This window comes from Pseudophryne corroboree, chromosome 6, assembly GCF_028390025.1.
Source record: "Pseudophryne corroboree isolate aPseCor3 chromosome 6, aPseCor3.hap2, whole genome shotgun sequence".
NCBI lineage: Eukaryota > Metazoa > Chordata > Amphibia > Anura > Myobatrachidae > Pseudophryne > Pseudophryne corroboree.
This window is the reverse complement of record NC_086449.1, coordinates 105,819,108-105,846,834: the sequence shown is the minus strand read 5'-3', so window position 1 is coordinate 105,846,834 and position 27,727 is coordinate 105,819,108. Positions and strand designations below refer to the sequence as shown.

The 27,727-nt window shown below is 46.2% G+C and overlaps 1 protein-coding gene across 4 annotated transcripts in view; it reads left to right on the top strand.

Moving 5' to 3' along the window:
* PLEKHA2 (pleckstrin homology domain containing A2) overlaps positions 1-27,727 on the top strand; it is a 251,324-nt gene that overhangs the window by 161,389 nt on the left and 62,208 nt on the right. For all 4 annotated transcript variants that reach the window (XM_063931609.1, XM_063931606.1, XM_063931607.1 and 1 more), the window contains 2 exons: positions 8,394-8,462; positions 12,127-12,197. In XM_063931609.1, the coding sequence (XP_063787679.1) occupies positions 8,394-8,462; positions 12,127-12,197 (140 nt within the window). The remainder of the gene's footprint in view (positions 1-8,393; positions 8,463-12,126; positions 12,198-27,727) is intronic.

The following is a 27,727-nucleotide window of genomic DNA, read 5'->3' as shown; positions in this document are numbered from 1 at the left end:
CCCCCAAATTCTATGATTTAAGCTGTTTTTTAGGGTTTTTTGAAAAAAACACCCGAATCCAAAACACACCCGAATCCGACAAAAAAAATTCGGTGAGGTTTTGCCAAAACGCGGTCGAACCCAAAACACGGCCGCGGAACCGAACCCAAAACCAAAACACAAAACCCGAAAAATTTCCGGCGCTCATCTCTACTTTACACTATATTAAACATTCATTTTTGCCATTCAAACATAGACTGGTACAGCTACAGGCTGTGAGCTATGTGGAGTTGACGTGTCCCTGGGTGGTTCACTCAGCACAACACTTTCCACAGTTAGGCGTGGAGGCTGGCCACATGACCGTAGCAACCAATGAGATTCTGTGTATCATTTTGTAGAATGCAAAAGAGAAATGATAGAATCTGATTGGTTGCTATGGGCAGTGGTGGCTCTGGGGTCGGTGACACCTGATGCGACCAATAGCCCCTCCCCTCTGTGTGCCGAAAATGGGGTGTAGCCTCACAGGAAGGGGTGTGGCCTCATTGTAAGTCCCTGTTTACATCACTGTGGGGGTGTGCCCATCATCCCTGGAGATGCTGGGCTGACCCCGGAGACTTGTCTGCCTCCACTCATTGACAGGATAATGTCACATTTGCAGCACCCGGTCACTGCGAAGGAGCCAGTATTTTGGGTCTGCACCCACCTTGTGACGCCTGTGGCTATGGGCAATACCACTACTTCAATAAATCTATCCCTTTGTTTTGAGAGGGTTGTGTCCTATAGTAACTCAAATCTAAATTTCAGTGTAAAAATAGAGGTTCCCAGCATTTGCGGGTTATATGCAAAAGCAGACAGTATTTAGCCTGCAGGCAAAATATAAATGTATTGCGCCCCTTGCATGGCAACATGGTTTGTTACAGATACAAAGTTATTTGCTGTTTTTGCTTCTTTCCTATCTAGGAATCAGCCCCTATGTCTTGTGTTATGTAGTTTTATGTCAATTAGAGATCTACTTCTTAGTAGATTGTTATTCTTTAAATTGTACGTTTAATGAACTATGGGGGAGATGTACTAAGCAGTGATAAAAGTGAGAAGTAAGCCAGTGGAGAAGTTGCCCATGACAACCAATCAGCATTGACGTAACATTTATAATTTGCATGCTAAAAAAGTATACAGAGCAGCTGATTGGTTGTCATGGGCAACTTCTCCACTGGCTCACTTCTCCACTTTTATCACTGCTTAGTACATGTCCCCCTATGAGAGAAATCTGGATAATATGCCTAATTCAGTAAGGATTGCAAATTCTGCTAATTAGCAGAATTTGCAATCCTTTGGATCGCATGCTGGGGGCCTCCCACCGCACAGCATGCTGACCGCCGCCTCCCCCCCTCCCCCTTCAACAAGCAGAAATTGCGAATGCATCGTAAGTTCTGCTTGTTAGCAGAAACTGAGGATGGCTCCTGCCGGCGAAGCTTAGCTGCACCTACAGGAGACCTGCCGCCATGTTCCCGATTGCAGCAGCTGCCTGTGACGTCACGCAGCCGCTGTGATCATGCCCCCAACACACCCCCAATAGCGCCGCACCACCCTCTGTTCGCACTGCACGCTCCATCTCCGCCCTGGAAACGGAGCGTTACTGCCCCCGCCCCAAGACCGCCTCTGTCTGACAGGCAGAGGCGATCACATTTTCTGCGCTCCTCCCGCAGAAAGTGCGGGCACATGCGCAGGATGTGTGCTGCGCCCGCAGGGTGATTGTAATAATTCCGGTTGGATCGTGATTTGCGATCCAACCTGAATTAGCCCCAATGTCAGGTATTATATAAAAGTATGATGTAAATGAGAGGTCAGAGACCAGGACAAGTTGTGGCTTCTGGAAGGGTGTGTGTGACATTTAAGCCATCCTGTCATTTTTCTTCTCTCTAGATTTTGTGGTTAGTGAGCTGATACTGTGCCATAATAACTAATGAGAAACTATGTTCCTGTGCCATAACTAATAACTAAAGACGTTACTGTGCCATAAATAATGAGTGAGGTGATACTGTGTCATAAATAATAAATGAGGTGTTACTGCTCCATAAATAATGAGCGAAGGGTTCACTGTGGCAGAAATAATGAGCAGAATGTTACTGCCTTTAAATACCATGCCATATGTAATTAACCGGCAATGTCCATGAGGGAAGGGGCAACTGTGCCTAGGGGTGCCACAATAGGGAATGTAGGGGCAAGGGATCTGGAGGACAGAGAGATCCAGCAATGCCAGTTTCCCAAACATCTGAGGCCCATCTCCCTTCTAAATGCCCCATGCATGCTCCGAAGAGGAACCCACATGACTCTGATGAGAGCTGCGAGAGAGAGAGAGAGGTCCGGCGCTGAGAATGCTTCGTGTTTTGCTATGGGCCCAGTGATGCACACAAAGTGTTACTGTGCCATAAATGGATCCGGTCTGAAGATCGACACTGCCTAGGTCGACAATGTTTAGGTCGACCTATAGGTCGACAGTCACTAGGTTGACAGGGTCTGAAGGTCGACAGGGTTTGTAGGTCGACAGGTCAAAAGGTCGCCATGAGGGGTTTTTTTTTAAATCTTTTTTTTTACTTTTTCATACTTAACGATCCACATGGACTATCACTGGAATGGTAATCTGCCCGAAGCATGGCGAGCGAAGCGAGCCATGCGAGATATAACATGTGAGAGATATAACATGTGCTGAGAGAGGTAGATTTGGGTGGGGTGTGTTCAAACTGAAATTTAATTTGCAGTGTAAAAATAAAGCAGCCAGTATTTACCCTGCACAGAAACAATATAACCCAAATCTAATGGTGCCCATACACTTGTGAGATAATCCTTCGATTTCGACCTCATCTGTGAGAGAAATCGAAGGATTGTATGCACATTTTAGGTACCTTGAGACGCGATGCGCAGGCACGCCGCTCGAATATCGCGTCTCAAGATATTGGTGGTCATTCCGAGTTGATCGCTAGCTGCTTTCGTTCGCAGCGCACCGATCAGGCTAAAAAACAGCACTTTTGCGCATGCGTATGGGGCGCAATGCGCACGCGCGACGTACTTTCTCCACAGCCGATGCAGTTTCACACAAGGTCTAGCGACGCTTTTCAGTCACACTGCTGGCCGCAGAGTGATTGACAGGAAGTGGGTGTTTCTGGGTGGTAACTGACCGTTTTCGGGGAGTGTGTGGAAAAACGCAGGCGTCTCAGATACAAACGTAGGCGTGCCTGTGGGAAACGCAGGTGCGGCCAGCCGAACGCAGGGCGTGTTCGTGACGTCAAAACAGGAACTAAACAGTCTGAAGTGATCGCAAGCTAGGAGTAGGTCTGGAGCTTCTCAGAAACTGCACAATCTTTTTTTGTAGCAGCGCTGCAAATTTTTCGTTCGCACTTCTGCTAAGCTAAGATACATTCCCAGAGGGCGGCGGCTTAGCATTTGCACGGCTGCTAAAAGCAGCTAGCGAGCGAACAACTCGGAATGAGAGCCATTATGTGCTGCACTTAATATCTCTCGCATCGCAGTGCGATCGCATGTGGTTTAAAAACCACATGAGATATATCGCACTGCGATGTGCGATGAGCACCCGGCGGTGATGTGCTGATCACGTGATTACCATGCGATCTATTGCATGATCGCATGGTAATGACTTTGGCAGTTCAGGTGCGATTTCATCGCACCTGAACTGCCGGTGCGATGCACCGCGATGTCGCGTCGCGGGGCATCGCACAAGTGCATGGGCAGCATAACTCTCTCTGCACATGTTATATTTGCCCCACCTGCAGCGCACATGGTTTTGCCCATTAGAGAACAATTTTGCTGCTGCGATCAGGTCTGAATTAGGCCCATGGTTTGTTCCAGACACAAAGGGGGTCATTCCAACCTGATCGCACGCTAGCTATTTTTTGCAGCGCTGCGATCAGGTCAAAACTTGGCAAAATTGCGTATGCAGCGCAATGTGCAGGCGCGTTGTACGGGTACAAAGCAGATAGGTGCTGGGCGATGGATTTAACGAAGAATCCATTCACACAGCCGATCGCAAGAAGATTGACAGGAAGAAGGCATTTATGGGTGTCAACTGACCGTTTTCAGGGAGTGGTAGGGAAAACGCAGGCGTGTCTAAGCGTTTGCAGGGCGGGTGTCTGACGTCAATTCCGGTACTGGACAGGCAGAAGTGATCACAGCGGTTGAGTAAGTTCAGACCTACTCAGAAACTGCACAAAACTTTTTTGTACCACTCGGCTGCATACTTGCAAAGCGAAAATACACTCCCCCATAGGCGGCAACTATCTGATCGCAGCGCTGCAAAAAATAGCTAGCGAGTGATCAACTCGGAATGACCCCCACAGTTACTTGTTTTTTTTTTTTTTGCTTTACTTACAAACATGCAGGGTCGGACTGGCCCACAGGGGTACCAGGGAAACCACCGGTAGGCCCCACTGCCTGAGGGCTCACTCCTTCCTCTAGGGATCAGGTTCCAGACTGTGCACTTGTATTATACATGGTAGATATTACACTGCGCTAAACTATTGTGTATTTCATGTATACAGGTGAACTTTAAATGATGATGGGACACACTGCGCAAATTAGGCAGCTCCACAGACAGAAACCAATAAAAGTGTCTCTCCAAAACACTCAAGTGAACAAGCGATTTATGGTGGGTGGTATCTATCACATGGAGCGCCACATGGATCTATATTAAACCAGGAGGGGAGATATAAATAAATAAATAAATCAATATTACTTATTTGTCACTCTTCCTCGGACGATAGGTCTCTTCCAGACACTTCTTTCACTCCCGTATGTTCAAAATATGGGGAAGAAATAAATAGTATGGCATGTGTAGTACAGTAAATTTAATGACATAAAAACAGAAAGACAAATTGTGCAAATATGCAGAGGTTATCCAGTATAATGCTCAAGTGATCACATATCACATATGAGCCAATAATAAAGTGCAAATGACAATGGAACTTTCAAACAGCCACGTCCCAAGTCCCAGTGGAAGTGTGAACAGACTTAAAAATTACCAGAAAGCAATGAGAACCGGTGGAAAACAGTTCTCATTGTAAGTTCTTTAATATATCACCAGTATAATCCTCCCGGGATAGGCAGTCTGGGATGGGTTCCTGGTAATCGTCAACTCCTCCACATCAAACAGAAAGGACTCCAGGATAAGCTGTTCCGGTGAGAGCCAACGCGTTTCAACCCTGTACTTAGGGTCTTTTTCAAGGCAATGAATAAAAATATCCTCTTACTGTCCATCCTTATAAAGGTGAATATGTCCAATCCTCTTGTTCCATAAAACACACCTCTCCCATCAACCAATAGGAGATGGTGTTATTCAAAGGGAGGCCTAAAGTCCCGCCTGCCTCTATGTATTGATCTCGTTTGTTCTCGGCGGTCCGCGGCGTTCCGAGACGTCACTTCCGCTTCTCAGCGGAAATGCGTCACCGGCGCCGTTTCCATGGATACCTTGGTATTCATACGGCTCACTCGTTGCGGCGTCGTTGTCATGGTTCCCCTATTAGGTGGAAACGGGTTATCGACGCCATCTTCTAGGAGACCAGGATGCTTTCATTGGTTTTTACCTCCGGCATTTCCCGTATCTCCGTAATTTAAAAAGCAACGGGAGCTATTATCATAATATTCCATAAGAACCCATGGTGGCCACTTCATTGAATAGCATTTCCTCCTTCCTAAAATATAAAAACTTGGATCAAACTTCACATATACATAAAAGACATTAATCTTGTATTTCATATATAAGCAAAAATGGTTTTAAAATTTAATGAATTAAAAAATATGGATTTCATTTCAGATATATATATACTGCAAAGAGTCATGACAGATATATAAAAATTTTTCCCTCATGTATCTTTATGAGATGTTATTAATAGAACAACGCCGAGAACAAACGAGATCAATACATAGAGGCAGGCGGGACTTTAGGCCTCCCTTTGAATAACACCATCTCCTATTGGTTGATGGGAGAGGTGTGTTTTATGGAACAAGAGGATTGGACATATTCACCTTTATAAGGATGGACAGTAAGAGGATATTTTTATTCATTGCCTTGAAAAAGACCCTAAGTACAGGGTTGAAACGCGTTGGCTCTCACCGGAACAGCTTATCCTGGAGTCCTTTCTGTTTGATGTGGAGGAGTTGACGATTACCAGGAACCCATCCCAGACTGCCTATCCCGGGAGGATTATACTGGTGATATATTAAAGAACTTACAATGAGAACTGTTTTCCACCGGTTCTCATTGCTTTCTGGTAATTTTTAAGTCTGTTCACACTTCCACTGGGACTTGGGACGTGGCTGTTTGAAAGTTCCATTGTCATTTGCACTTTATTATTGGCTCATATGTGATATGTGATCACTTGAGCATTATACTGGATAACCTCTGCATATTTGCACAATTTGTCTTTCTGTTTTTATGTCATTAAATTTACTGTACTACACATGCCATACTATTTATTTCTTCCCCATATTTTGAACATACGGGAGTGAAAGAAGTGTCTGGAAGAGACCTATCGTCCGAGGAAGAGTGACAAATAAGTAATATTGATTTATTTATTTATTTATATCTCCCCTATTGTGTATTTCAATCCTCTGTGGAGGCTGGCCACACCCCCTTTGTAGGCTGGCCACACCCCTAAGTATGAGCCCCTATAACTGCATTCCCCCGGTGGGCCCTTCATGCCCCAGTCCGACACTGCAAACATGAGTTAGGCCCATAGAGTAATGAGCGAGATGGTACTCTGACATAAAATGAGTGAGGTCTTACTGTACAATAAAGAAATGAGGTGTTACTTTGCTGTAAGTAATGAGTGAGATGTCAATGTGCCATAAGTAATGAGCAAGGTGTTACTGTGCCGTAAATGAGAGATGGCTTACTGTGCCATAAATGAGTGAGGTGCTACTGTGCCATGAATTATGAGGAAGGAGGTACTGTGCCATAAATATTGAACTAAATGGTTACTTTAACATAAGTTACAAGTGAGCTGTTACTGTGCTATAAATAATTAGTGAGATGTCACTGTGTCATAAATTATTAACAAGATGTTACTGTGCAATAAATAATGAGTGAGGTGTTACTGTGCCATTAACGTGTGAGGTCTTAATGTTTCATAAATAATGTTGTATCATATAATGAGCAAGGTGTTTCTCTGCCACATATACAGTATTGAGGGAGGTGTTTCTGTGCCATAAATAAATAATAAGAGTGGTCTTACTGTGCCATAAAGCACAGGTAACATCTCATTCATTAGAGGGCGCGATATTACTCTGCCAAAAAGAATGAGTAAAGTCTTACTCTGCTGTACGTGAGTGCGGTCTTAAGGTGTGTACACACGGTAAGATTTTTTCCTACGATTTTGACTATATAGTCAAAACCGCAAGGAAAGTTAATGCAGATCGCAAGGTGAAAGTCACCTTGCGATTCCGATGCGATACCGATGCGTGGGACGCAAGCCTAGATAGACTGTGCAGGCAAGTCAATTTTGACAATCTCGTAGAAAAGTCAAAATTGACACTTATCCAAAATTGTACAAAGTCAGTATCGCAAGCACAGTCATTATATGCTTGCGATACCGACCTAGTCCCTATCGTATAGTGAGAATCGGGGTTTAGCCCGGATCTCACCGTGTGTACACACCTTTATTGTGCCATAATGTAATAAGTAAGGTGTTACTTTGTTTTTTAGCATGAATGAGGTGTTACTGTGCCCTAAATTATGAGTAAGGTGTTACTGTTCCATAACTCATGAGCAAGATGTTAGTGTGCCATATGTTGGAGATGTTACTGTGGGTTCGGTATGATTTACCGCTGCTCGGGATGCCAAATGTCTTTATGCCGTCATCAGCATTCCAAGTGGTGGAATACCGACAGGGGGGGCGAGCGCAGCTAAGCCCGTTGCGTGCTCGGTGGCGAGCTTCACTTGCCACAGGTTCTATTCTCCCTCTATGGGTGTCGTGGACACCCATAGAGGGGGAATCACCTACCTCGCTGGTATACTGGCGGCGGTATGGTGCCCCATCGGGATCCCGGCGTCTGTATTGTGACCGCCGGGATCCCGACTGTCGATATGCTAATTGCATACCGTTACGGTGCCATACAGTCAATAATGAGTAAGGTAATGCTATGCCATGACTGCCATATATTAGAAAGCATGGGAAGATGGGGATAAGATTCTGTTTTATATGATTTCATCTAAAATGTTCTATTAGATTATCCGATGTAAAATCATATGAAACAGAATCTTATCCCCATCTGTATATATATAAAATATAGCATGCTGGTTGTAGTCACATGGTCTCCATGTTCACAGTGCGGCTACTGAAGAGGTAGGACTTATAATGCAGATATTCATCAAAAAATAATGTTGCTTTTATTTATTTTTTCAGAGAAAAAACTGGAAAAGAAGATATTTTGTCTTGAGCGCTTTTTCTATTAATTACTACAAATGTGAAAAGGTAATTCATGTTTCCTAATTGTCTTCGGTCAGTCTTTGTGTTTACATCTGGGGCAGACATCACATATGAAAAGAACATACTAATTCATACAACTGAAAATTTACACGTGACAAAAAAGCCCCACCTTAATACCTTAATCCACTCATGTCCTCCCCCCCCCGCCCCCATTCTGCCACCAGACACACACCTTTTGGCAAAACACTGCCCACTTCCAAGAAGTTCCCGATTGCGGAGCTTGGTAAATCCATCTTTACTATTTGCAGGTGCCCCTCTAAAACAGCTGTTTTAAGGGATAACCTGCAAATATTGATTAATAGATATTCCCCTAAAGGGGATGCCATTAAGATACCGGCTGTCGGGATCCCGGCAGGTGGAATCCCCGCACCGGAATCCCAACACCCATCAGACTGCTGACCCTGGAATACCGACAGGGTCAGGAGATCCTGGTCCAACAGCCGGCATCCCAACCGTAATGAACGCGAGCAGGTTAGGGCAGTGCCGTAACTAGGCATTTTAGCGCTGTGTGCAAGAAACGTCATTGGCGCCCCCCTATGCAAGACAGGAGCAGTGCGCGCCGCAGTCGCGTGAAAAATATATAGAGGCGTGGCTTAATGGGGAAGGGGGGTGGCCACAAAATAATACCAATTCATACTACGGTGCACAGTAGTCTCCATTAGGTAGAGACCCTTTTTACACATTACGGCAGACAGCGTCCCCCTTTTTACACATTACGGCAGACAGGGTCCCCCTTTTTACACATTACGGCAGACAGGGTCCCCCTTTTTACACATTACGGCAGACAGCATCCCCCTTTTTACACGTTACGGCAGACAGTCCCCCTTTTTACACATTACGGCAGACAGCGTCCCCTTATTACACATTACGGCAGACAGCGTCCCCCTTTTTACACATTACGGCAGACAGCGTCCCCCTTTTTATACATTACGGCAGACAGCGTCCCCTTATTACACATTACGGCAGACAGCATCCCCCTTATTACACATTACGGCAAACAGCGTCCCCCTTTTTACACATTACGGTAGACAGCGTCCCCCTTTTTACACATTACGGCAGACAGCGTCCCCTTATTACACATTACGGCAGACAGCGTCCCCCTTATTACACATTACGGCAGACAGCGCCCCTTTTTACACATTACGGCAAACAGCGTCCCCCTTTTTACACATTACGGCAGACAGCGTCCCCCTTTTTACACATTACGGCAGACAGCGTACCCTTTTTACACATTACGGCAGAGTCCCCTTTTTTACGCATTACGGCAGACAGTCCTCCTTTTTATACATTACGGCAGACAGCGCCCCCCTTTTTACATATTACGGCAGACAGCGTCCCTTTTTACACATTACGGTAGCCAGCGTACCCCTTATTACACATTACGGCAGACAGCGTCCCCCTTTTTACACGTTACGGCAGACAGCGTCCCCCTTATTACACATTACGGCAGACAGCGTCCCCCTTTTTACACATTGTGGCAGACAGAAGAGAGAGAAAGAGAGAGAGAGAGAGAGAGAGAGATACTTACCATCTCTCCCCGCTGGCCGTCGGGCTCCTCGTGCAGGCAGATCCATTCCCGGGCAGCGGAGGAGTTGGAGGGAGGGGGACTGGAGCCGCAGCAGCGCTATGTAATTTGTGGAGGCGCCGCTGCAGCAGCCTCCTCTCCTTCCGCATTGGCTGCCTGCCGCTGTGAATGCTGGGATGAGGGAACCACATCCCAGCATTCACAGCAGCGCTGTGCAGCCAATACGGAAGGAGAGGGGACTGCTGCAGCGGCGCCTCCACCAATTACATAGCGCTGTTGCGGCTCCAGTCCCCCTCCTCCTTCTCTGCCTCCGGCGCTGCTGCTCTCCTCCAGCGCGGCGCACGGCACAGAACAGGCGGCTTGTAATGAGTCAATTTGACTCATTACATGCCGCTGGCCGTGCGCCCTCAGGGCAACTGCGCTGTGTGCCAGGCACACAGGTAGTTACGGCGCTGGGTTAGGGCCGGGGGAGGTTAGGTTTAGGGGCCACACGGGCGGAGGGTTAGGTTTTATTATTGGGGGGGTGGGCGGTTAGGGTTAGGCTGCAGGAAGGGGGGTTAGTGTTAGGCACCACCAGGGGGAGGCCAGGCTTAGGCAGTAAGGGGGGAGAGTTAGGGTTAGGCTGTGGGGATTGGCAGGGGTAAGTTTAGGCACCACCGGGGGGAGGTTAGTGTTAAGCAGGAGGGGGGGGGGGGGGGGGTTAGGGAGTAGGGGAGAGGGGACATCATACTTACCTCGCCCCTGTCTGTATTTTAAACATCTGGATGCCGGCATCGGTGTTGTGACCACCAGCATCTCATCCGCCGGTCACACATACTGTACCCTACTAAAAATCTAAGAAAACATTTCTATTTTCTCCTGTTGCTAAGTGACATGGAACGTGAGCTGATAAATGCCATGTCTAATATAATTCATACAAATACATTTCTACTTTATATACCTGTTTTATTTGGTATCTGTTTGGATGGTCGACCATGTTATGGTCGACATTCATTAGGTCGACTACTATTGGTCGACATTGACATGGTCGACATGGACACATGGTCAACACATGAAAATGGTAGACACATGAAAGGTCGACACATGAAAAGGTCGACATGAGTTTTTCCACATTTTTTTTTCTTTTGGGGAACTTTTCCATACTTTACGATCCACGTGGACTACGATTGGGAATGGTAATCTGTGCCGAGTGCAACGAGGCACCTTGCCTGAAGCATGGCTGGCGAAGCGAGGGGACGCCGTGCACTAACTGGGGTTCCCCGTCACTTTACGCAGAAAACGACACAAAAAAATAAAAAAACTCATGTCGACCTTTTCATGTGTCGACCTTCCACGTGTCGACCATTTGTCCATGTCGACCATGCTAATGTCGACCAATAGTGGTCGACATAATGACTGTCTACCATAACATGGTCGACCAGTCATACCGGAACCGTTTTATCTTCCCACCATCTACATACAGCACCTCACAGCCTTCCTGGTGGCAACACTGGGCTAAAATAGGATACAGCCACGTCACTAGAAACCACACTCCTGTCTCACTATACCGGATGCATTCAGACTGTGGCCACACCTTCTTAAACATCTAAGCATCAGCACAAGCCGATAAAAGTAGAGTCTATTGGGAAGTATGACAGTAATACAGTATATTAAGGTTTCTTGTTGATACTTACATACCTACATACTTACATTGATACATAAGCAATGATATTTGTTTGTAATGTGATTATATTGTTGGGATCTCACAACTATGGTCCTGATTTAGAGGTGGATGCAGCGTCAATGGCGGACACAAGTAGCCGATGTTGTCTGTCTATGTGGGCTACCCAGCCGTAGAGTTGCTGGAGCTGTACGCAATACCCATCACATTTTCTCTGGTTTGTGCATATGCAGTACCACTGCCGGGTCTGAACTTTATGTCTTGCTCATTACAGGGATGGGCTCTTATCGGAGACCGTGTTCCTGTGTGGCCTAATCATAAGTTATCCCAATATAGCATTCCAAACCATCACTGTATTCAGCTACAAATATATATTTAGTCATCCTCAGCACTTTATAATGGAACAGAAGTAGACCAGGGCTGTGGCCAACAGTATCTAATACATTCTTATACATTCTCTATAGGACCGGGAACCTCTACGTTGTATACATCTTAGGGATATTTTGAAGACCCATGAATGTCTAGTTAAGTCTGGGTAAGTACATACTTTTCTCTCTCCCGCTCTCTCTCTCTATATATATATTTAAAACCAGTTCCATGATCATATAGCCTAAATAGTGCTCTTTACAGTGGTGATAAAAGTGCCCATGTCACCTACACACAGTGGAGCGCACCTATAAGAGCGTTGCATGAACACTGCTTTGGTCTTGTGTCTTTATAATCTGCTGTGCTGCTTAAGTGTCGCGTCTTCTTTCCAGTGTTTGGGTGCTGCATGATGTGTATGTTTCCTGTTCTGAGCTCACTGTAAACCAGATGGCGAGTTTCTCCTGCTCCCTTCTGACAATCTAATTGTACTGCGGTGTGGAGCAGACCCAGGACCTGGACCGGTGGTGTGCAGGAGTCTGGATGGGACCTGTCCTGCAGTGGTGATGAGTGCCATGCTGGCACTATACTGGTGGCATTATGTGTATCTGGCACTATACTGGGGCATTATGTGTATCTGGCACCACTGGAGACATTATGTGTAACTGGCACTATTGTGTGCATTACTGGAGGTAGTATGTGTAAGCAGCTATTACTGTGGCCATTATGTGTAAGGCCACCCCTACTTTCCCAGGAGAGCACGCGCATTGGGGAGGGGGCACTTTAAAAATATTCCGAGAATGATGTTAAAAAAATCCAAATGGCCCTTGGCAGAAAATAGGTTCCCCACTCCTGGTCTATGGGGAGGGACCTACTTTGGATGTAGGGGGTTATTCAGGTTTATTTATTTATTTTTACTTACAGTCTCTTATATAGGGGGTCATTCCGAGTTGTTCGCTCGGTAAAAATCTTCGCATCGCAGCGATTTTCCGCTTAATGCGCATGCGCAATGTCCGCACTGCGACTGCGCCAAGTAAATTTGCTATGCACTTAGGAATTTTACTCACGGCATTTTCATCGTTCTGGCGATCGTAATGTGATTGACAGGAAATGGGTGTTACTGGGCGGAAACAGGCCGTTTTATGGGCGTGTGGGAAAAAACGCTACCGTTTCCGGAAAAAACGCAGGAGTGGCTGGAGAAACGGGGGAGTGTCTGGGCGAACGCTGGGTGTGTTTGTGACGTCAAACCAGGAACGACAAGCAGTGAAATGATCGCAGATGCCGAGTAAGTCTGGAGCTACTCAGAAACTGCTACGAGGTGTGTAATCGCAATATTGCGAATACATCGTTCGCAATTTTAAGATGCTAAGATTCACTCCCAGTAGGCGGCGGCTTAGCATGAGCAAATCTGCTAAAATCCACTTGCGAGCGAACAACTCGGAATGACCCCCATAGAGCAGCAAATTCCGTTGCGCTTTACAATTAGACACAATGATAAAACAAAACAGGGTAATAAACAGTCAAAGAGATAGGAAGGCCCTGCTCGCAAGCTTACAATCTATAGGGAAATAGGCATTGATACACAAGTACAGTGCCGTTTCTTGCGGCGGGCGAGCCGTGCAACCGCACGGGGCGCCCGCTGCGGCACTTCCTGAGCACCTTCAAACCCCCTCCCCTCTCCTCCCGAGTGCCCAGCTCGGGGGGCGGGGTTTCGCTGAATGACGCGTTTGCGTCGTGACTTCACGACGCAATCGCGTCATTCCGCGAAACCCCGCCCCCCGAGCTGGGCACTCGGGAAGAGGGAGAAGGGGGAGCCAAGCCGGCCAGCACTGCGCAGACGAGGGAGAGGCGGCTGAAGAGCGGGAAGAACCGCTTCAAATGTAAGTCAGACCCTCTCCCTCTCTCCCTCCCCCCTACCACCACCTGCCGTACTGTGTAAAATGGGGACGCTTGCCTGCCGGAATGTGTAAAATGGGGACACCTGTCTGCCGGAATGTGTAAAATGGGGACACCTGTCTGCCGGAATGTGTAAAATGGGGACACCTGTCTGCCGGGATGTGTAAAATGGGGACACTTGCCTGCCGGAATGTGTAAAATGGGGACACTTGCCTGCCGGAATGTGTAAAATGGGGACACTTGCCTGCCGGAATGTGTAAAATGGGGACTCTTGCCTGCCGTAATGTGTAAAATGGGGGCACGTGCCTGCCGCAATGTGTAAAATAGGGACACTTGCCTGCCATGCTGTGTAAAACGGGGACACGTGCCTGCCGCAATGTGTAAAATGGGGACACTTTCCTGCCGCAATGTGTAAAATGGGGGCACGTGCCTGCCGCAATGTGTAAAATGGGGACACTTGCCTGTTGTACTGTGTAAAATGGGGACCCGTGCCTGTCGCAATGTGTAAAATGGGGACACTTTCCTGCCGCAATGTGTAAAATGGGAACACTTGCCTACCGTGCTGTGTAAAATGGGGACACTTGTCTGCTGTAATGTGTAAAATGAGGACTTTTTTTTTTATCCTGTGGTGGCCGTGATGATGAGATCAGATGAGGCCACACCCACCGTAACAAAGCCACACCCATTTTAATGAGGTCACGCCCCTTGTCGGGAGCGCACGCGCCTTAGGCGCGCGCATACTTTTCCTCTTTATATCTATGGGGGGGAGGGGGGGCGCATTTTTTCTTATGTGAATGGGGGGGGGAGCGCATTTTTAAATCTCGCACTGGGAGCCAAATTGGCTAGAAACGGCCCTGCACAAGTATCACTTGTCCACCAGATTTCAAAGGTTCTCTGTGGGCTGCCTGATCATATTACATCACAGCAATGATGAACCAGGGTGAGAAGCAGTGACGGGGGTAATTCCAAGTTGATCGCAGCAGGAAATTTTTTAGCAGTTGGGCAAAACCATGTGCACTGGAGGGGAGGCAGATATAACATTTGCAGAGAGAGTTAGATTTGGGTGGGTTATTTTGTTTCTGTGTAGGGCAAATACTGGCTGCTTTATTTTTACACTGCAATTTAGATTGCAGATTGAACACACCACACCCAAATCTAACTCTCTCGGCACATGTTATATCGGCCCCCCCTGCAGTGCAAATGGTTTTGCTGAATTGCTAACAAAAGTGCTGCTGCGATCAACTCAGAATTAGGCCCGACATGCGGTGAGGTGAGGCAAGTGAGTCAGAGCCTTTCCTGTCATACTAACCTTTGCGGCAGAGTTTTGACTGTGTAAAGTATATGAAAAATACCAAGAATATGTGATAAATATCTTCTCTGTATTATGATAATAATTTTTTTTTTTTTTTTTTTTAATATTTTTTTTATTTCAGTTGAAGCATAATAGTAGTATCACATCGAAGTACATCCAAATATACGGTCAATGAAGGTTATAACTTATATAGCTGTTTACCACATATTGAGATCAATGCATTAGTGTAAGTCAATATAAGAGCCAAGGTATGTATTAGAGTCACGATAATGGTTCTTTCCGATATGAAAGACAAACAGTTTGAGTGATAATAATTTTTTATAGTCCACACTGTACAGCAGTGGTTTCCAAACTTTTTTAAATCACAGCGTCCTAGAGTATCAGATTTTTTTCCATGGCACCCCTAGGCCAGAAGTTTCTTTTTGAAAAAATTTAGATAGAGATATTAAATTAAGTAAATTGTGTTTATGGGGGTAATTTACCCCTGCTTTTCCTTTTGTCCACACTCCCGCTCGTATCTGTTCCTCAGTCCAGACTCTGGCGGCTCTTCTTCTCTTCATATCATGACATCAATAATCAATAAACTTTATTGTACAGCAAGCACGCAGGAATCTTTCTCCAGCAGCTTGCTAGGACCTGCTGCGTGGGTGGCGGGCCGGATCTGCTGCCTGGCACCGACGGGAGAACGGGCAGTGGCTTGCTAGGATCTGCTGCCCGTCACCAATGGGAGAACGGGCAGTGGCTTGCTGGGATCTGCTGCCCGGCACCGACGGGAGAACAGGCAGTGGCGCTGGGAATAGCAGCAGGAGTGGGCAGTACGAGTCTCCTGTGCCATCTGTCAGAGTGGCCGGGCCCGGGAGAAGTGTACCCACAGTACTCCCTTGATGGCGGCCCTGAGGTGGGTTATATTGTGCAGGGTAAATACTGGCTCTTAATTTTTACACTACAATTTAGATTTTAGTTTGAACACACCCCACCCAAATCTAAATCCACATGTTACATCTGCCACACCTGTAGTGCAACATGGTTTTGCCCAGTTGCTTGCTTTTTTGCTAAGAAACCTGAATGAGGACCATAGTACAGTTACAACTACACCCTACAACCCAGATTTTCATACAGTAAGTTTGCAAGTAAAGTGCATTTAAGTATTAAAAAGAAATGCGTAATGTGCCAGCCCTGCCTCACTATACTTAACCCCGTGGCCAACACTGGACCCCCCCCCCCCCCCCCCCAATGTCACCTAATCCTAACCCTCCCTGTTTCACCTAATCCTCCTAATGTCACCTCACCCTCCCTGTGTCCAGACCTGGCGACAGGGGGGTACAAAAGGTACACCCGTCTCTGGCCCGAGATTCAGAGGGCCCCCAGGTTTTGATGGGCACACTCACAAACAAAATGGTTCTGCAGTGCTTAATTCTGAACGTGGTTGCTGTGTGGAATTGTCTTGGAGACTACAGGCTTAATATAAGGACCCTGCCCAGAAAAATCTCTATACAGAAACTGCCAACAGGTTCCACATTTATGAGAAAAGGCTCGAAGTTATTGGGTGTCACCGCCCTTTAATCAATTGGGATTGACTCAATCAAAAATCAAATTTTAATCTTTATGTGTATGGAATATGGCTATTCGTGAAGCTTTTTCCTTTTTCTTTTCTTTGTCCTTTTTGTGATGCCATTTATTAACCGCTGAAGAAGTCATCTTGATGAAACGTGTTGGATCAAATCAGTTACGGTCTTCTGTTCAGTTCACCACCACATCTTTTGAGCTCACACCTATAAAGAGTATATTCGCAGGTCTACAAAACAACCAATATCATGGAGAGAATTCTCTGAATCCTATATGGAATAAAGAATCTGAATACAACTTTATTCTAAAGGCTATATACTAAGCGCAATTGGTCTGTGTTTGTAATATCTATCTATTAGTCTATATATTTATACCTATCACTATACTTATATCTATCTGTATATATCCAGGACCGACAACAGAAATCTTGGGGCCCGGTATACTGACATCTCTGGGCCCCCCCTTTAAACCTCCTCACACCCACACGACAACCTTGATCACTGTACCCACACATCCCTCCCCATGCATCACAACATCACACGCTCAGGGTGGGATGTATTAAAATACATCACCGCCAACCGCAGTGATGCCTTTCTCATATGTACTAACACATATATTAACATCGCAATGCGGTGGCAGAGGCCCCCCACGATACCTATGAGATGTGTGGGGGTCTCTGTCACCTCCCTGGGCTCTCCCTCTCCTCTCTGGTCGGGAAGGAGGCAGCAGGCTGTCCACGGCACGTCCTCCCTGCAGCCAGAAGGACCTCCGGCTACCTCCCTGGGCTCTCCCTCTCCTCTCTGGTCGAGAAGCAGGCAGCAGGCTGTCCAGGGCGCCTCCTCCCTGCAGCCAGAAGGACCTCCGGCTGTGTTGCTAGGGGGAGGAGGAGTTTAGCTTCCGGGACCAGGGCTGGCTGGATGGAGGTATGCCGGGGAAAGGGGGGATGGCGTCAGCGGCGTGGGGCGGTAGGATGCGGCAGCCGGTGGTAAGAAGCCCATAGGCTTCTATAGGGTATCACCATCAAAAGATGGCAATACCCTCAGGGGCGAAAAAACACGTCTGCCGATGGTTAGTACATATGAAAATTAGAGATGAGCGGGTTCGGTTCGTCGAGATCTGACCCCCCCTGAACTTCACCTATTTTATACGGGTCCGAGGCAGCCTCGGATCTTCCCGCCTTGCTCGGTTAACCCGAACGAGGCCGAACGTCATCATCCCGCTGTCGGATTCTCGCGAGATTCGTATTCTATATAAAGAGCTGCGCGTCGCCACCATTTTCACTCGTGCATTGAAAATTGAACGGAGAGGATGTGGCTACGTTCTCTGCCTGAAAAGCTCCATATCTGTGCTCAGTGTGCTGCAAATATCTACGTTCTCTGCTTGAAATGCTCCATATCTGTGCTCAGTGTGCTGCAAATATCTATGTTCTCTGCCTGAAAAGCTCCATATCTGTGCTCAGTGTGCTGCAAATATCTCTGCTCAGTGTGCTGCATTGTGGGGACCACCAGTATATAATTATAGTAGTACAGTACAGTAGGCCATTGCTGTATCTCGCAGCTCCGTGTCAGACTCAGTTCTAGACAGTATCCTGATCATCAGTGCTCAATATCTGCTGCATTGTTGTGTGACCAGTATATATACTATATATATATATATATATATATATATATATGTATAGTAGTACAGTGCAGCATTTTGGTGACCACCAGTATAGTAGTACAGTACAGTAGGCCATTGCTGTATCTTGCAGCTCCGTGTCACTTCAAGTATCCATATCTGTGCTGCATTGTTGTGAGCAGTGTATATGTATATATATATATATATATAAGTACAGTGCAGCATTTTGGTGACCACCAGTATATAGTTGTACAGTACAGTAGGCCATTGCTGTATCTTGCAGCTCTGTGTCACTTCAAGTATCCATATCTGTGCTGCATTGTTGTGAGCAGTATATATATATAGTAGTACAGTGCAGTATTTTGGTGACCAACAGTATATAGTTGTACAGTACAGTAGGCCATTGCTTTATCTTGCAGCTCCGTGTCACTTCAAGTATCCATATCTGTGCTGCATTGTTGTGAGCAATATATCTATATATAGTAGTACAGTGAAGCATTTTGGTGACCAACAGTATATAGCTGTACAGTACAATAGGCCATTGCTGTATCTTGCAGCTCCGTGTCACTTCAAGTATCCATAGCTGTGCTGCATTGTTGTGAGCAGTATATATATAGTAGTACAGTGCAGCATTTTGGTGACCACCAGTATATAGTTGTACAGTACAGTAGGCCATTGCTGTATCTTGCAGCTCCGTGTCACTTCAAGTATCCATATCTGTGCTGCATTGTTGTGAGCAGTATATATATATATATATATATATATATATATATAGTAGTACAGTGCAGCATTTTGGTGACCAACAGTATAAAGTTGTACAGTACAGTAGGCCATTGCTATTGATATAATAATATTACTGGCATATAATTCCACACATTAAAAAATGGAGAACAAAAATGTGGAGGGTGAAATAGGGAAAGATCAAGATCCACTTCCACCTAGTGCTGAAGCTGCTGCCACTAGTCATGGCAGAGACGATGAAATGCCATCAACGTCGTCTGCCAAGGCTGATGCCCATTGTCATAGTAGAGAGCATGTAAAATCCAAAAAACTAAAGTTCAGTAAAATGACCCAAAAATCTAAATACATCTGCCTACGATATAGGCAAAGGAGGGGGAATGCACCTGACTCAAGCGCAGTGGAGAATGATTTCAACGTTGTGCAAGGTTCTGCAACCCTTTGAACTTGCCACACGTGAAGTCAGTTCAGACACTGCCAGCCTGAGTCAGGTCATTCCCCTCATCAGGGTTTTGCAGAAGCAGCTGGAGAGATTGAAGGAGGAGCTTAAACGGAGCGATTCCGCTAGGCATGTGGGACTTGTGGATGGAGCCCTTCATTCGCTTAACCAGGATTCACGGGTGGTCAATTTGTTGAAATCAGAGCACTACATTTTGGCCACCGTGCTCGATCCTAGGTTTAAAGCCTACGCTGTATCTCTCTTTCCGGCAGACACAAGTCTGCAGAGGTTCAAAGACCTGCTGGTGAGAAAATTGTCAACTCAAGTGGAACGTGACCTGTCAACAGCTCCTCCTTCACATTCTCCCGCAACTGAGGCTGCGAGGAAAAGGATAATAATTCCGAGCCCACCCGCTGGCAGTGATGCAGGGCAGTCCGGAACGAGTGCTGACATCTGGTCCGGACTGAAGGACCTGCCAACGATTACTGACATGTCGTCTACTGTCACTGCATATGATTCTGTCACCATTGAAAGAATGGTGGAGGATTATATGAGTAACCGCATCCAAGTAGGCACGTCAGACAGTCCGTACGTATACTGGAGGGAAAAAGAGGCAATTTGGAGGCCCTTGCACAAACTGGCTTTATTTTACCTAAGTTGCCCCCCCTTCAGTGTGTACTCCGAAAGAGTGTTTCGTGCAGCCGGTCACCTTGTCAGCGATCGGCGTACCAGGTTACTTTCACAAAATGTGGAGAAGATGATGTTCATCAAAATTAATTATAATCAATTCCTCCGTGGAGACATTCACCAGCAATTGCCTCCAAAAAGTACACAGGGACCTGTGATGGTGGATTCCAGTGGGGACGAATTAATACTCTGTGAGGAGGTGGATGTACACAGTGAAAGGGGTGAGGAATCGGAGAATGATGATAAGGTGGACATCTTGCCTTTATAGAGCCAGTTTGAGCAAGGAGAGATTGATTGCTTCTTTTTTTAGTGGGGGCCCAAACCAACCAGTCATTTCAGCTACAGTCATGTGGCAGACCCTGTGGCTGAAATGATGGGTTTGTTAAAGTGTGCATGTCCTGTTTATACAACATAAGGGTGGGTAGGAGGGCCCAAGGACAATTCCATCTTGCACCTCTTTTTTTTATTATTTATCTTTGCATCATGTGATGTTTGGGGCCAATTTTTTTAAGTGCCATCCTGTCGGCCACTGCAGTGCCACTCCTAGATGGGCCAGGTGTTTGTGCCGGTCACTTGGGTCACTTAGCTTAGCCATCCAGCGACCTCGGTGCAAATTTTAGGACTAAAAATAGTATTGTGAGGTGTTCAGAATAGACTGGAAATGAGTGGAAATTATGGTTATTGAGGTTAATAATACTATAGGATCAAAATTAGCCCCAAATTCTATGATTTAAGCTGTTTTTGAAGGTTTTTTGAAAAAAACACCCGAATCCAAAACATACCCGAATCCGACAAAAAATTTTAAGGGAGGTTTTGCCAAAACGCGTCCTAATCCAAAACACAGCCGCAGAACCGAATCCAAAACACAAAACCCCAAAAATTTCCGGTGCACATCTCTAAAATGCGGTAAAACCCCGGATCGGGGGTTTTACCGCATTTTCCCTTTAGCACATCTCGCCCTCACTGGGGCCGGCAGAACGCATCTGCAATACCATGGACACAAAATATCTTCCCTCAGTGATATCAGGGAACAGTGAGGTGTAGAGTCCACATACAAGGAGGGAACAAAGGCATCCCCAGTGTGTGGAGGATGTCCAGAGAGTGTATCTTCCCAAAGCAATGTTCCTAATGCAAAAAAAGATATTTCAAACATATTCTTTGTATTTTTCATATACTTTATACAGTCAAAACTGTGGCACAAACGTTAGTATGACATAAAGGCCCTGCCTCACACGCCTCACCCCACCGCACGTCACTACAGTCAGCAATCAGGCAGTACAGCAGTGTGGAACTCATGGACGAGGAAAGCACGGATCAAAAATAAAGGGAAGGTTATGGACTGGGGAGGTAAGAAGGGACTGGGGAGGTGATGATAACACAAAAGGCAGGTAGGAATAAAGAAGTGGGAAAAAGAAAAAAATATGTAAAAGAAGAGTGTGGTAGTGAAAGGAAGAGGGGGTGATAGATAGAGATGAGCGGGTTCGGTTCCTCGGAATCCGAACCCCCCCGAACTTCAGCCTTTTTACACGGGTCCGAGGCAGACTCGGATCTTCCCGCCTTGCTCGGTTAACCCGAGCGCGCCCGAACGTCATCATCCCGCTGTCGGATTCTCGCGAGGCTCGTATTCTATCGCAAGACTCGGATTCTATATAAGGAGCCGCGCGTCGCCGCCATTTTCACACGTGCATTGAGATTGATAGGGAGAGGACGTGGCTGGCGTCCTCTCCGTTTAGATAGAGAGTGAGACACTTGATTTACTAGTAATTTAATTTTAGTAATTTTGGGGAGCATTAGGACTGGAGTACTCAGAGAGTGCAGAGTTTTGCTGATAGTTATACTAGTGACCACCAGTTTTATTTATTATTTAAAATCCGTTCTCTGCCTGAAAAAAAACGATACACAGTCACATACCATATCTGTGCTCAGCCTCAGTGTGCTGCATGATTGATAATATCATCTATGTATATCTGACTGTGCTGAGTGCTCACTGCTCACACAGCTTAATTGTGGGGGAGACTGGGGAGCAGTTATAGCAGGAGTACATAACAGTGCACACTTTTGCTGCCAGTGTGACTGACCAGTGACCACCAGTATATTGTCTGCCTGAAAAAGTTAAACACTCGTGTAGTGTTTTTTTTTTTTATTCTATAAACGCATTCTGCTGACAGACAGTGTCCAGCAGGTCCGTCATTCATTATATTATAATATATACCTGCAGTAGTGATATATATATATTTTTTATATCATTATCATCCAGTCTATACTAGCAGACGCAGTACGGTAGTCCACGGCTGTAGCTACCTCTGTGTCGGCAGTGCTCGTCCATAATTGTATACCTACCTGTGGTGGTTTTTTTTTTTTCTATCTTCTTCATACTAGTAGTTTAGGAGTCTGCTGACAGTGTCCAGCAGGTCCGTCATTATATAATATATACCTGTCCTGCAGTAGTGATATATATATATATTTTTTATATCATTATCATCCAGTCTATACTAGCAGACGCAGTACGGTAGTCCACGGCTGTAGCTACCTCTGTGTCGGCAGTCGCTCGTCCATAATTGTATACCTACCTGTGGTGGTTTTTTTTTTTTATATCTTCTTCATACTAGTAGTTTAGGAGTCTGCTGACAGTGTCCAGCAGGTCCGTCATTATATAATATATACCTGTCCTGCAGTAGTGATATATATATATTTTTTATATCATTATCATCCAGTCTATACTAGCAGACGCAGTACGGTAGTCCACGGCTGTAGCTACCTCTGTGTCGGCAGTGCTCGTCCATAATTGTATACCTACCTGTGGTGGGTTTTTTTTTTCTATCTTCTTCATACTAGTAGTTTAGGAGTCTGCTGACAGTGTCCAGCAGGTCCGTCATTATATAATATATACCTGTCCTGCAGTAGTGATATATATATATTTTTTATATCATTATCATCCAGTCTATACTAGCAGACACAGTACGGTAGTCCACGGCTGTAGCTACCTCTGCATCGGCAGTGCTCGTCCATAATTGTATACCTACCTGTGGTGGTTTTTTTTTTTCTATCTTCTTCATACTAGTAGTTTAGGAGTCTGCTGACAGTGTCCAGCAGGTCCGTCATTATATAATATATACCTGCCCTGCAGTAGTGATATATATATATTTTTTATATCATTATCATCCAGTCTATACTAGCAGACGCAGTACGGTAGTCCACGGCTGTAGCTACCTCTGTGTCGGCAGTGCTCGTCCATAATTGTATACCTACCTGTGGTGGGTTTTTTTTTTCTATCTTCTTCATACTAGTAGTTTAGGAGTCTGCTGACAGTGTCCAGCAGGTCCGTCATTATATAATATATACCTGTCCTGCAGTAGTGATATATATATATTTTTTATATCATTATCATCCAGTCTATACTAGCAGACGCAGTACGGTTGTCCACGGCTGTAGCTACCTCTGTGTCGGCAGTCGCTCGTCCATAATTGTATACCTACCTGTGGTGGTTTTTTTTTTCTATCTTCTTCATACTAGTAGTTTAGGAGTCTGCTGACAGTGTCCAGCAGGTCCGTCATTATATAATATATACCTGTCCTGCAGTAGTGATATATATATATTCTTTATATCATTATCATCCAGTCTATACTAGCAGACGCAGTACGGTAGTCCACGGCTGTAGCTACCTCTGTGTCGGCAGTCACTCGTCATCCATAAGTATACTAGTATCCATCCATCTCCATTGTTTACCTGAGGTGCCTTTTAGTTGTGCCTATTAAAATATGGAGAACAAAAATGTTGAGGTTCCAAAAATAGGGAAAGATCAAGATCGACTTCCACCTCGTGCTGAAGCTACTGCCACTAGTCATGGCCGAGACGATGAAATGCCATCAACGTCGTCTGCCAAGGCCGATGCCCAATGTCATAGTACAGAGCATGTAAAATCCAAAACACCAAATATCAGTAAAAAAAGGACTCAAAAATCTAAAATAAAATCGTCGGAGGAGAAGCGTAAACTTGCCAATATGCCATTTACCACACGGAGTGGCAAGGAACGGCTGAGGCCCTGGCCTATGTTCATGGCTAGTGGTTCAGCTTCACATGAGGATGGAAGCACTCAGCCTCTCGCTAGAAAAATGAAAAGACTTAAGCTGGCAAAAGCACAGCAAAGAACTGTGCGTTCTTCGAAATCACAAATCCACAAGGAGAGTCCAATTGTGTCGGTTGCGATGCCTGACCTTCCCAACACTGGACGTGAAGAGCATGCGCCTTCCACCATTTGCACGCCCCCTGCAAGTGCTGGAAGGAGCACCCGCAGTCCAGTTCCTGATAGTCAGATTGAAAATGTCAGTGTTGAAGTACACCAGGATGAGGAGGATATGGGTGTTGCTGACGCTGGGGAGGAAATTAACCAGGAGGATTCTGATGGTGAGGTGGTTTGTTTAAGTCAGGCACCCGGGGAGACACCTGTTGACCGTGGGAGGAATATGGCCATTGACATGCCTGGTGAAAATACCAAAAAAATCAGCTCTTCGGTGTGGAAGTATTTCAACAGAAATGCGGACAACATTTGTCAAGCCGTGTGTTGCCTTTGTCAAGCTGTAATAAGTAGGGGTAAGGACGTTAACCACCTCGGAACATCCTCCCTTATACGTCACCTGCAGCGCATTCATCATAAGTCAGTGACAAGTTCAAAAACTTTGGGCGACAGCGGAAGCAGTCCACTGACCAGTAAATCCCTTCCTCTTGTAACCAAGCTCACGCAAACCACCCCATCAACTCCCTCAGTGTCAATTTCCTCCTTCCCCAGGAATGCCAATAGTCCTGCAGGCCATGTCACTGGCAATTCTGACGAGTCCTCTCCTGCCTGGGATTCCTCCGATGCATCCTTGCGTGTAACGCCTACTGCTGCTGGCGCTGCTGTTGTTGCTGCTGGGAGTCGATGGTCATCCCAGAGGGGAAGTCGTAAGACCACTTTTACTACTTCCACCAAGCAATTGACTGTCCAACAGTCCTTTGCGAGGAAGATGAAATATCACAGCAGTCATCCTGCTGCAAAGTGGATAACTGAGGCCTTGGCATCCTGGGTGGTGAGAAACGTGGTTCCGGTATCCATCATTACTGCAGAGCCAACTATAGACTTGTTTGAGGTACTGTGTCCCCTGTACCAAATACCATCTAGGTTCCATTTCTCTAGGCAGGCGATACCGAAAATGTACACAGACCTCAGAAAAAGACTCACCAGTGTCCTAAAAAATGCAGTTGTACCCAATGTCCACTTAACCACGGACATGTGGACAAGTGGAGCAGGGCAGACTCAGGACTATATGACTGTGACAGCCCACTGGGTAGATGTATGGACTCCAGCTGCAAGAACAGCAGCGGCGGCACCAGTAGCAGCATCTCGCAAACGCCAACTCTTTCCTAGGCAGGCTACGCTTTGTATCACCGCTTTCCAGAATACGCACACAGCTAAAAACCTCTTACGGCAACTGAGGAAGATCATCGCAGAATGGCTTACCCCAATTGGACTCTCCTGTGGATTTGTGGCATCGGACAACGCCAGCAATATTGTGTGTGCATTAAATATGGGCAAATTCCAGCACGTCCCATGTTTTGCACATACCTTGAATTTGGTGGTGCAGAATTATTTAAAAAACGAGAGGGGCGTGCAAGAGATGCTGTCGGTGGCCAGAAGAATTGCGGCACACTTTCGGCGTACAGGCACCACGTACAGAAGACTGGAGCACCACCAAAAACGCCTGAACCTGCCCTGCCATCATCTGAAGCAAGAAGTGGTAACGAGGTGGAATTCAACCCTCTATATGCTTCAGAGGTTGGAGGAGCAGCAAAAGGCCATTCAAGCCTATACAACTGAGCACGATATAGGAGGTGGAATGCACCTGTCTCAAGTGCAGTGGAGAATGATTTCAACGTTGTGCAAGGTACTGCAACCTTTTGAACTTGCCACACGTGAAGTCAGTTCAGACACTGCCAGCCTGAGTCAGGTCATTCCCCTCATCAGGCTTTTGCAGAAGAAGCTGGAGACATTGAAGGAGGAGCTAACACAGAGCGATTCCGCTAGGCATGTGGGACTTGTGGATGGAGCCCTTAATTCGCTTAACAAGGATTCACGGGTGGTCAATCTGTTGAAATCAGAGCACTACATTTTGGCCACCGTGCTCGATCCTAGATTTAAAACCTACCTTGGATCTCTCTTTCCGGCAGACACAAGTCTGCAGGGGTTCAAAGAACTGCTGGTGAGAAAATTGTCAAGTCAAGCGGAACGCGACCTGTCAACATCTCCTCCTTCACATTCTCCCGCAACTGGGGGTGCGAGGAAAAGGCTCAGAATTTCAAGCCCACCCGCTGACGGTGATGCAGGGCAGTCTGGAGCGACTGCTGATGCTGACATCTGGTCCGCACTGAAGGACCTGCCAACGATTACGGACATGTCGTCTACTGTCACTGCATATGATTCTCTCCCCATTGAAAGAATGGTGGAGGATTATATGAGTGACCGCATCCAAGTAGGCACGTCAGACAGTCCGTACTTATACTGGCAGGAAAAAAAGGCAATTTGGAGGCCCTTGCACAAACTGGCTTTATTCTACCTAAGTTGCCCTCCCACAAGTGTGTACTCCGAAAGAGTGTTTAGTGCCGCCGCTCACCTTGTCAGCAATCGGCGTACAAGGTTACATCCAGAAAATGTGGAGAAGATGATGTTCATTAAAATGAATTATAATCAATTCCTCCGTGGAGACATTCACCAGCAGCAATTGCCTCCACAAAGTACACAGGGAGCTGAGATGGTGGATTCCAGTGGGGACGAATTGATAATCTGTGAGGAGGGGGATGTACACGGTGATATATCGGAGGATGATGATGAGGTGGACATCTTGCCTCTGTAGAGCCAGTTTGTGCAAGGAGAGATTAATTGCTTCTTTTTTGGTGGGGGTCCAAACCAACCCGTCATTTCAGTCACAGTCGTGTGGCAGACCCTGTCACTGAAATGATGGGTTGGTTAAAGTGTGCATGTCCTGTTTATACAACATAAGGGTGGGTGGACAATTCCAAGGACAATTCCATCTTGCACCTCTTTTTTCTTTCATTTTTCTTTGCGTCATGTGCTGTTTGGGGAGTGTTTTTTGGAAGGGCCAGCCTGCGTGACACTGCAGTGCCACTCCTAGATGGGCCAGGTGTTTGTGTCGGCCACTAGGGTCGCTTAGCTTACTCACACAGCTACCTCATTGCGCCTCTTTTTTTCTTTGCGTCATGTGCTGTTTGGGGAGTATTTTTTGGAAGGGCCATCCTGCCTGACACTGCACTGCCACTCCTAGATGGGCCAGGTGTTTGTGTCGGCCACTTGGGTCGCTGAGCTTAGTCACACAGCTACCTCATTGCGCCTCTTTTTTTCTTTGCGTCATGTGCTGTTTGGGGAGTGTTTTTTGGAAGGGCCATCCTGCGTGAC